This window comes from Mustela lutreola, chromosome X, assembly GCF_030435805.1.
Source record: "Mustela lutreola isolate mMusLut2 chromosome X, mMusLut2.pri, whole genome shotgun sequence".
NCBI lineage: Eukaryota > Metazoa > Chordata > Mammalia > Carnivora > Mustelidae > Mustela > Mustela lutreola.
The window spans coordinates 9,024,175-9,033,538 of NC_081308.1; the positions used below are offsets into that span (position 1 = coordinate 9,024,175).

General features: G+C 46.3%; 1 protein-coding gene across 4 annotated transcripts in view; it reads left to right on the forward strand.

Annotated features, from left to right (window-relative positions):
- Positions 1–8,537, forward strand: part of FRMPD4 (FERM and PDZ domain containing 4) — a 550,653-nt gene extending 542,116 nt beyond the window's left edge. For 3 of the 4 annotated variants that reach the window (XM_059157257.1, XM_059157256.1, XM_059157258.1), the window contains exons 15-17: positions 77–1,141; positions 1,571–2,857; positions 4,573–8,537. In XM_059157257.1, coding sequence (XP_059013240.1) covers positions 77–1,141; positions 1,571–2,857; positions 4,573–5,897 — 3,677 coding nt within the window. In that variant the 3' untranslated portion in view covers positions 5,898–8,537. Of the gene's footprint in view, positions 1–76; positions 1,142–1,570; positions 2,858–4,567 lie in introns of all 4 variants that reach the window. The other variant, XM_059157259.1, reaches the window with a different exon arrangement.
- Positions 8,538–9,364: the final 827 nt, after the last annotated feature.

A 9,364-nucleotide genomic window follows, 5' to 3' on the forward strand; every position in this document is an offset into this window, starting at 1 on the left:
AGTGATACTACAAGCCATGAAATTAAGAAACCAGGCCTTCCAGTAACCTTGTCTTTGCATGATTCTTTCTCCTTAGGAACTGAAAATAAAGGAAAACATAACCTCCTTGGCCCCGACTGGAACTGTATACCCCAGATGACCACGTTCATTGGCGAAGGGGAACAGGAAGCCCAAATCACATATATAGATTCAAAACAGAAGACGGTCGATATTTCAGATGGCACCTTGTGTCCCAAGGACCACCGGCACCTGTATCTAGACAACACCTATAATCCGGATGAACTTAACCAGCCGTTGACCCAGCCGGGAGACGCTCCATGTGAGGCCGACTACAGGACTCTAGCTCAGCGGTCCCTGTTGACCCTCTCAGGACCAGAAACACTGAAGAAAGCACAGGAGTCTCCGAGAGGAGCTAAAGTGTCCTTTATTTTCGGAGATCTCGCCTTGGATGATGGCGTGAATCCCCCAACTCTCGGCTACGAAAGACTGTTGGAGGAGAGCCCGGAACTGCTGGAGAAGCAGAGGAGTCTCTACATGGCCAGTGCCAACGACATGAAGGGCCTGGATCTTGCTCCGGATCCCGAGAGCATCCAGTTTGTGGCAAATTCCGTTTATGCAAACATAGGCGACGTGAAGACCTTCGAGACTGCTGAGGGGATAGAGGAGCCCCTCTTGCACGACATCTGTTACGCAGAAAACACCGACGACGCGGAGGACGAGGACGAGGTGAGCTGTGAGGAGGACCTCGTGGTGGGAGAGATGAACCAGCCGGCCATCCTCAACCTGTCTGGCTCAAGCGATGACATCATTGACCTCACGTCCCTGCCCCCTCCGGAAGGGGACGACAACGAGGATGACTTCCTGCTGCGTTCCTTGAACATGGCCATCGCTGCACCCCCACCTGGCTTTCGAGATAGTTCAGATGAGGAGGACTCTCAGAGCCAGGCAGCCTCCTTCCTCGAGGACAAGGAGCCAGGCAGAGGTCTGCAAGGTGATGAGATCCCCGTGTCTCTCATTGATGCGGTGCCCACCAACGCCGAGGGGAAGTGCGAGAAGGGCCTGGATAACACCGTGGTTTCCACTCTGGAAGCTCTAGAAGCTCTGTCCGTGTCAGAAGAACAGCAGACCAGTGACAATTCAGGTTCTTTCACGATTGTTACATTTATTCACTGATACCCGTGCATTTCGTCCTCTCAAGCCATTTACCCCCGGAGTCCTGTTACCTGCTCTTCTCCATTTCACGCATGTCCCGCTTCATAAGTGTGTTAAAACGACCATCATGGGTTTTTTTGTGTATATGATTTCCTTTGTTTTTATGTTTTGTTTTGTTTTTTGTTTTTGTTTTTGTTTTTGTTTTTTAAATATGTGGCATGTATTTTTCCTCATTTTTGGAACAATTGTGCAATAAACTCAGAGTCCTCACTGCAAAGGGAAAACCTTGGTTTTTTTGTTTGTCTTTTGTTGTTGTTGTTGTTGTTGTTTTTTAGTAATAACGAGTCCCATTTTCTTACATGTCTCCTAGTGCCTCTGATGCATCCAGTAATCGGTTCTTGTCTTTCACGGCATGCAGGTGTAGCCATCTTGCGGGCTTATAGTCCCGAGTCTTCGTCAGACTCGGGCAATGAGACTAACTCTTCCGAAATGACTGAGAGCTCTGAACTGGCCGCAGCACAGAAGCAGTCAGAAAGCCTCTCCCGCATGTTCTTGGCCACTCACGAAGGCTACCACCCGCTGGCGGAGGAACAGACAGAGTTCCCCACCTCCAGAACCCCCGCCGGGGGCTTGCCTCCCCAGTCCGCCCACGCCCTGGCCGCCCGCCCCGTGACTGACCTCCCGCCCAAAGTTGTGCCTTCCAAGCAGATCCTTCCCCCGGACCCTATGGAGATGGAGCCCGAAACCATGGAGACCAAGTCGGTCACTGACTATTTTAGCAAACTGCACATGGGGTCGGTGGTGTATTCCTGCACCAGCAAAAGGAAAAGCAAGCTGGCCGACGGGGAGGGGAAGGCTCCCCCTAGTGGGAACCTGCCCGGGAAAAAACAGCAGGGGACCAAAACAGCCGAGGCAGAGGAGGAAGCCAAAGGTAAATTTGGCACCGTGTCTTCAAGGGACAGCCAACACCTAAGCACTTTTAACCTGGAAAGAACTGCCTTTCGCAAGGACAGCCAAAGGTGGTACGTGGCCACTGAGGGGGCGGTGGCCGAGAAAAGTGGCCTGGAAGCGGCAACGGGGATCCCATTCCCGAGAGGAGCTGGTCTGGGGACCAGGGAGGCAGAAGAGAAGGTTGAAGGGGCTCCTGACGGAGAAGCCAGTGAGGTTTCAGCACTTGGCCAACGGGATCACTTCTTAACGGACGTGACCTGTGTATCTTCAGCCAAAGACTTAGATAATCCCGAGGACACCGACCCGTCTACCTGTGACCATCCTTCCAAGCTTCCTGAGGCGGAAGACAGCGTGGCCCGCCTCTGTGACTACCACTTGGCCAAGCGGATGTCCTCGTTACAAAGCGAGTGCCATTTTTCTCTGCAGAGCTCTCAAGGCTCGTCGGTGGACGCGGGCTGTGGCACGGGCAGCAGCAGCACGAGTGCCACGCCCGTGGAGTCCCCACTCTGCCCCGCCATGGGCAAGCACCTGATTCCCGAGACTTCAGGGAAGGGCATGAGTTACGTTCCCTCTGAGGAGAGAGCCTCTGGGCTGCCCCCCCACGGAGCCGCCTTTAAGGAATTACACCCACAGGCAGAAGGGATGTGTCCGCGGATGGCAGTGCCCGCCCTGCACACAGCTATTAACGCGGAACCCCTGTTCGGCACTTTGCGAGATGGATGTCATCGACTCCCCAAGATTAAGGAAACCACAGGTACAGCGATGATGGATTTAGTGCTTTGCGTTATGCACCCAAGACACGTAAACCAGATTTACGACAAACCGAAAGATATAAAGTCTGGAAGAAAAGGACAAGTTAGGGGGTTTGGGAGTTTTGTTTTTGGTTTTGGGGGTTTGGGGGTTTTGTTTTTTTTTAAAGGCTGAAAAACTATGGCCAGCCTAAGTAGCGATCATGGGTCCTCCCCTCCCCCTAATGTTCGGTGAACACTGAAGTTTCTGGATCTGGATCAAGAGTGGAAACAGCATTTGCTGTTTGGACTCTTGCTCTGTGCCTGCTTCCAAACTGTGGGGGAGTAATACATTTTTTTTTTTTCTAAATTCTAAATGGGGATTTTTAGCAGCACTCAGCAGGACTTTTGGTTATGAGACAGTATGATGTAGAGCCCCAAGAGTCTGATAGCCCTCTCAAGACTTCGAATTTCTGGTTTTGCCATTTCATTATTGAGGGGCAAGGCAGGTTAATAGAGCAGGGTAGTGGGGAGGTCGAAGGGGTTAGGGAAGATCATTTGCCCTTCACTAATACTTACTATGCCAACCTACTCTGTAAGACTTTCTTAGACACGTGTCCTAAAGTATCTGGCACACCTCGGGGTCAGGAAGGCTCCAGGGGTACGCATGACGAGCTGCTACATTTTCCCCCAAAGAATAAAATAGGGGCACAGGTAGAAACAAGAACACAGCCACCTTCTGCGCCCACCTTCACCATTCTGCCACCCAGTGGGCACATAGTCCTCTCACCAATCTACTTGGCCAGCCATCACGTGGCAAAAACCAATGTTCTTTCACACTCTCAAATATCAAAGTGTGTCAGCAATGGTCTCTTCCGTCCTAGGTCAGTAGATGGTAGGGAGAGCTTGCCTTGGTTCTCCGTTCCTGCCATTTTAAGATGATCTCCTTTTGCAGACCCACCGTTGGCACCACCCGCCTCGGGAAACCCGTCTATGAATGTTCCTTAACTCATGATTCCACTAGCATCTTGACCTCCAGTTCGGGCATGCTGTTTACTCTTTCATGGTTTACGAAGAGCTTTCCCCTGGCGTCCCTCTTCTCACAAAAATTCTGTGAGGAGGGAATATTTTCTTCACATGACAACTTTTTTTTTTTTTAACTTAAATTCATGTGACAACTTTTTTGAGAGAAGTTGGGCAACTTGCCCAGGGTCTCTGCTTCAAATCCAGTACCAGACAGACCTAGCGGGGTTCTCTTGAAAAGCTGACCTTATTTACTTTGCATTCATTAAGTTAGACCTCCTTGGGGGGAAAAAAAGAAAAAGATAACTGATGCCAGCATTAACCTAACTCTCTTGGAATGAAACTTCAGTGTCCTAAATATGTTTGCACAGTCGAGATCTAGGGCGTGTGTTTTCTAATTACATGTCTAAATGCCGATAGATAAATGTGGGGGACAAGGCAAGTCATGAAACGCCATGGTCTCCAAAAACGATTGTGATTCCAAAGAAATCCGTGGTTTCAGAGATAACAGATTCCCTGTCTTTCTTGAAATGTTTTGAAATGGAAATCTGATGAGATCTCAGGAGGCAGCCATTGAAAAGGGGGCCGACCCTGACAAACGCGGCCCTTCTAGAGTCCATCCTTGGAAAGTGACAAACAGCACATAGAGATTGAGGGAAAATGACCACCCATGCGATGCTTAATGATTCTCTCTGTTTCTCTGCTACCCCTAGTGTAGCTTTGACAGAGCCTGGGAAGGAGAGACGAGGAGGCGCGCCTTCAGCTTGGTCTCAACATCCTGAAGCTGATCTCATCCTGCTACCATCAAACCTTCACTCGGAATCAAAGGTGCCAAATCCAAATCAAGACCCTAATGATTTCTCCCAAGCAAATCTGGCATATGGAGAGGCTGTGAACTGGCGGCCACTGGATCTGAGAGGGGAGAGCCTCGGAACACCCCCCAGCCAGAGGGCTCTGGGATGTAGCAGCAGTATCCTCTTGGGATCTGTAGGTTTGGAGACCTCCCAGGAGAGAACCAAGGGTGCGGTCAGCTTAAAGTGTCCGGGTATCACGGAAGCACAGGAGGCCAGTTCGGAAAGGCGAGCAGAACTCCCCCTGGGGAAGAAGCTCACCAAAAGCTTTTCCCAAAGCTCGATGTTCTTTAGCTCCGAAGGGAAAGGTCACAAAAGGTCCCCGGTGGCTCACAAAGACTCCAAGCTGTATAGGACATTACCCTTGCGCAAGCTGGAAGGCAGCAACTGGAGATGCCGGGGACCTTTCAGCTACTGCTTCCTGAACCGAGGGCAGGATGAAGAGGGTGATGAGGATGAAGAGGAGGGAGAGGCCACCCGCCAGGTCTCTTGCCTCTTTCGACCACAGATGACTCAAGCCATGCCAGAACCCATCAGTCCGCCTCTGGCTGTTGGGATTCAGAAGCAAGGAGGGGAGCTTAGCAGAGCGTCAGTGCTGAAGGTCTGGGCGGAAGACCTGCCTGGCCCAGAGGATGCGGACTTTAGCAACCTGGCCTTCGATGCCCGGATTGCAAGAATCAGTGCCCTAAAAGAGAGCACGTACGCCATGCCTGATGGGTTCCTCGCAGCCCAAAACGATGCCAATGAGCTGCTCTGCCTAGTCAGGGCGACAAAGGGGAAGAGAGAGGAGTCACGCCCGGAAGCATATGACCTTACGCTTTCTCAGTACAAGCAACTGTTGTCCATCGAATCCAGACAGTTGGGAAGTGCCTGTAGGAAACTGGCGATGGCCGAGAAGAGCCCAGAGGAGATGCTCCTAGCCATGACTTCCAGCTTTCAAGTGCTCTGTTGCCTAACGGAAGCTTGCATGCGATTAGTTAAAGTCGTGAACTCAGAAACACAGCGGCAGGAAATCGTAGCGAAGATCAACGAAGTGGTCATAAACTACATTTGTCTCCTGAAAGCTGCAGAGGCAGCCACGGGAAAGACGAGTGGGGATCCTAATGTTGGACTCTCGGCGCGACATTCAACCACCATGGCCGCCCTCGTAAGCACACTAACGCGTTCTCTCAAGATGCTTTTAAATAAATAAAGTATGAAAGTCACATCATAATCTACCTTTGCAAAGCCATACGTGAACGTTTATTTACTTTATGTGTACGATGAACAGATGTCTCCTTTCTTCTCTCTGTATATTTTGTTATTTTATATAAAATAGGAGATAAAAGTCACACTGATGAAATGTTGAAATGTACTAATCAGATGTATTCTGTTTATATTATACGTATATATACACGAAAAAGAAATATCCAACCAAGTGATGACATTTGGCTATTTTTCATATAGTTGAAACTCCAGTTAAATGATGTGAAGTTTTAAATTTTACCGTGTTAGAGCAAAACAATGAATCCTATCCCCTCTCCCTCCAAGCGGACACTTGGAGACCATATCATTCATACTTAGAAGTTAAAACAGAAAGAGAGAAAGAGAAAGAAATCACAGTGTATATAAAACAGTACTTACATTTTAAAATTACGATTTTTAAGCATTGGCAATAGCAAAGAAGATGTTTAAAATCCAAGAAGCTATTATGAATTAATAGAGAATATATATAATTAATTTGAATTTTTTGCTCCTAGTGTTTGGTTATCTGATGCTTTCTTCCAAGAATCCTACATGAAATTTAATTTTGGCTTATGCCGTTTAGACTCGAAACGGGATGGGGGTGGATTCTATTGTGTCCCTACAAACGCTCATCACGTTGTTTCTATAATTAAAATACTTCCCAAATAGGAGAAGAGAGCTAACGATGGGCAGGTTCCTAGGTAATACCTAGAGTTAGAGATTATCTAGTTACATAAAATGAAAGGAATTAATAATATCAAATTTAAATTTTTGATGAAAAGAAAGATCTCCTTTGATTTAATGTCAAAATATATAAACCAAAGACGTCATCTTCCTTCCCACCCCAACTCAACCGCGAAACTTAGAATTCCATTAAGAGTGACAGAACATTTAGTGAAGTATTTGCAAAATTACCAAAAGCAACAATCAGTGATCATCGGAGTCCATGCAGATCCAGTCCCATAAAGCGGACGGGACGCTAGCCTGTGAGGCACAGCGCTCCACCTAGAGCTCCGTGCATCACCTCGACAGGGGCCAATGTTTCCAACCAAATTTGGAACCCCAGCCTAACATCGGGACAGTTTCAAATCTGGAATGTTTCAGAAAATCAGGGAGAGATGGCTCCTCTATTACAGAAGCCACGATCAAGAAAGTGTTTAGAAGTTCTCGTTTGGATCAGTAGATAGAAATAGGAAAGCTGGGGGGTAAAAACAAACAAACAAACAAACAAGTGGTAAATTTGACCACTTTTGGGGAAACTGATAGAATGTAAAGAAGTTTTCAGAACTGTCCTCTGTCTACAAATGTATCTTTGGGTCAAAAGCAAAAGGACGCAAGCCGCAACTGTCAAATAAAATTGAAATGTACATATGTACTTAATGGGTCATTTAGTGCTCAAGCTCCACCTACTCCTGTTTGTGTAGACGGCTCCTTAAAAGATGACAGGAGTATGCCAGGTGCAAATACTTCATTTTTGTAGCCTACTGGGCAGAAGGCGTAACAGTCTGTAGTCGCTATCTCTTCTCATCAGTCGTTTCATAGAGACTCCATCCCAAAAGTCACACATATTTCTAGATGGTAGCAAACAAAAGGAGTTTAGGTGTGTGTTATTATAAATAATGTTTAAATAATACATTATTTTCTTATAATTATAAATATTGGTGTTTGATATTGATCAATATTAATGGTGTTTACTGTGGAAACTTTTGGTAAATATTCTGTGTACTAAAATGCTAACATTAATAGGATGTGTGTTCTTTGTCAGACAATGTGCTGAACATATCACATATATTTAACCATCACAACAATCTTATGGTTTGGACACTTGTTAATTCCCTATGGAGGCAATATGGTTTAATCGTTAAGGACATGGGGCCTGGGGTCAGAACCTTCTTGATTTACATTTGGACTCTGCCATTTTCTACCCCTTTCATCTTGGGAAAGTTAATCTGTGTTTTCTAAATCTCGATTTCCTTAGAGGAAAACGAAAATCTCTTTCCATAGGATTGTCATGACTTTTAAGTACAATCACGTGTGTGAAAGTTTTACTGCATTACCCAGCAGAGTAAATACTTAATGTTAAGATAATTTCGTCATAGTCATTACGTCAAATATATCGCCCAAGCTGATGGGGGGGGGGGGGTGTTTGCTTTATCTGCATATTGTCTCCTGCCTGTACGGGCAGGACACATTCTGTATGTTGCATGTGTCTAAAAGGAGCATACAAGGAAGCGGTGATCCTTGTTCAAATCCTTTCCAGTTAGAACAGCTTTCAGTCCATTCCAGTTCTTTGCGAGGCCTCTGTGAAGCAGCTCTGGGTCTTTCCAGATCATCTCCCATTACCTATGGGTGCTCTGGTCCATTTCTGTTTCTTACAAACTCTTTAGTACTTTGAAAACCTCAAGCCCCCACCCATCCACCCAATTCACTACACAAGGGGCTCCTGAGTGGGGTCCAGGTCCACTAGAGTGTAGGAAGAACATGTTCGAATGATCCTTGTGTTTATTTTTATCTAGCCTTTTTTATGTTTGTGTATGTTTTATAATGGCATAATAGTATGGTGGTATATGTACATCATTTTAAATAAATAAATCAATTAATAAGCATATGCCTGGTGCATGTATGCAAAAATCTTGTCACAGGTAGGGTCGCATTCACACAAGTTAGGAGACCACTGAACTAGAGAATAAAATTTCCTTCTAACTCCAGGTCCTTTTTTTTTTTTTTTTTTTTTTTAAGATTTATTTATTTCAGAAAGGGGCGAGAGCACGCATGGGTGGCGGGAGGGGCAGAGGGAGAGAAAAGCAGACTCCCCACTGAGCACAGAGCCCATCATGGGGCTCTATCCCAGAACCCTGAGATCATGACCTGAGCCAAAACCAGGGGTCGGTTAGACTGCGCCACCCAGATGCCCCTGTACCTGTGGTCCTTTATACTGAAGTCCTCAGCCTGGTTTTCCAAGTGTGTCACTATTAATCTTTTATTCTGAGGTTTGAAACATACACAAAAGCAGACACAGTCATATAATGAATCGTGTGTACTTCTCACACACCAACTCATTTCGTAAGAACTTCTTACAGGTGACTTTTAAACATAACCACAATGCCATTTTCACACCTCTAAAAATCAATAATTTCTTAATGTTATCAAGTATTTCCTTGATATTAGAGAAGGAAGTGAAAATTCCTATAAACCCAACCCCCAAAGACGGTCCTTGTCAACAAGTTAGGGCACCTTCTTTCAACTTCACATATATATGTATGTATATATTATTGTCTGGGTTTGTGAGTTTAACCTTTGACTCAGAGTTGTTCTGACTGCAAGTGCCCTTCTAGCTGCATCCCCATATCCAGCATACTTTATGTAAGTGGATTGGCCAGAAGGGGAACGATAGACATGGAAAGAATAAGATGAAATGAGGAAGATGAACCCCAC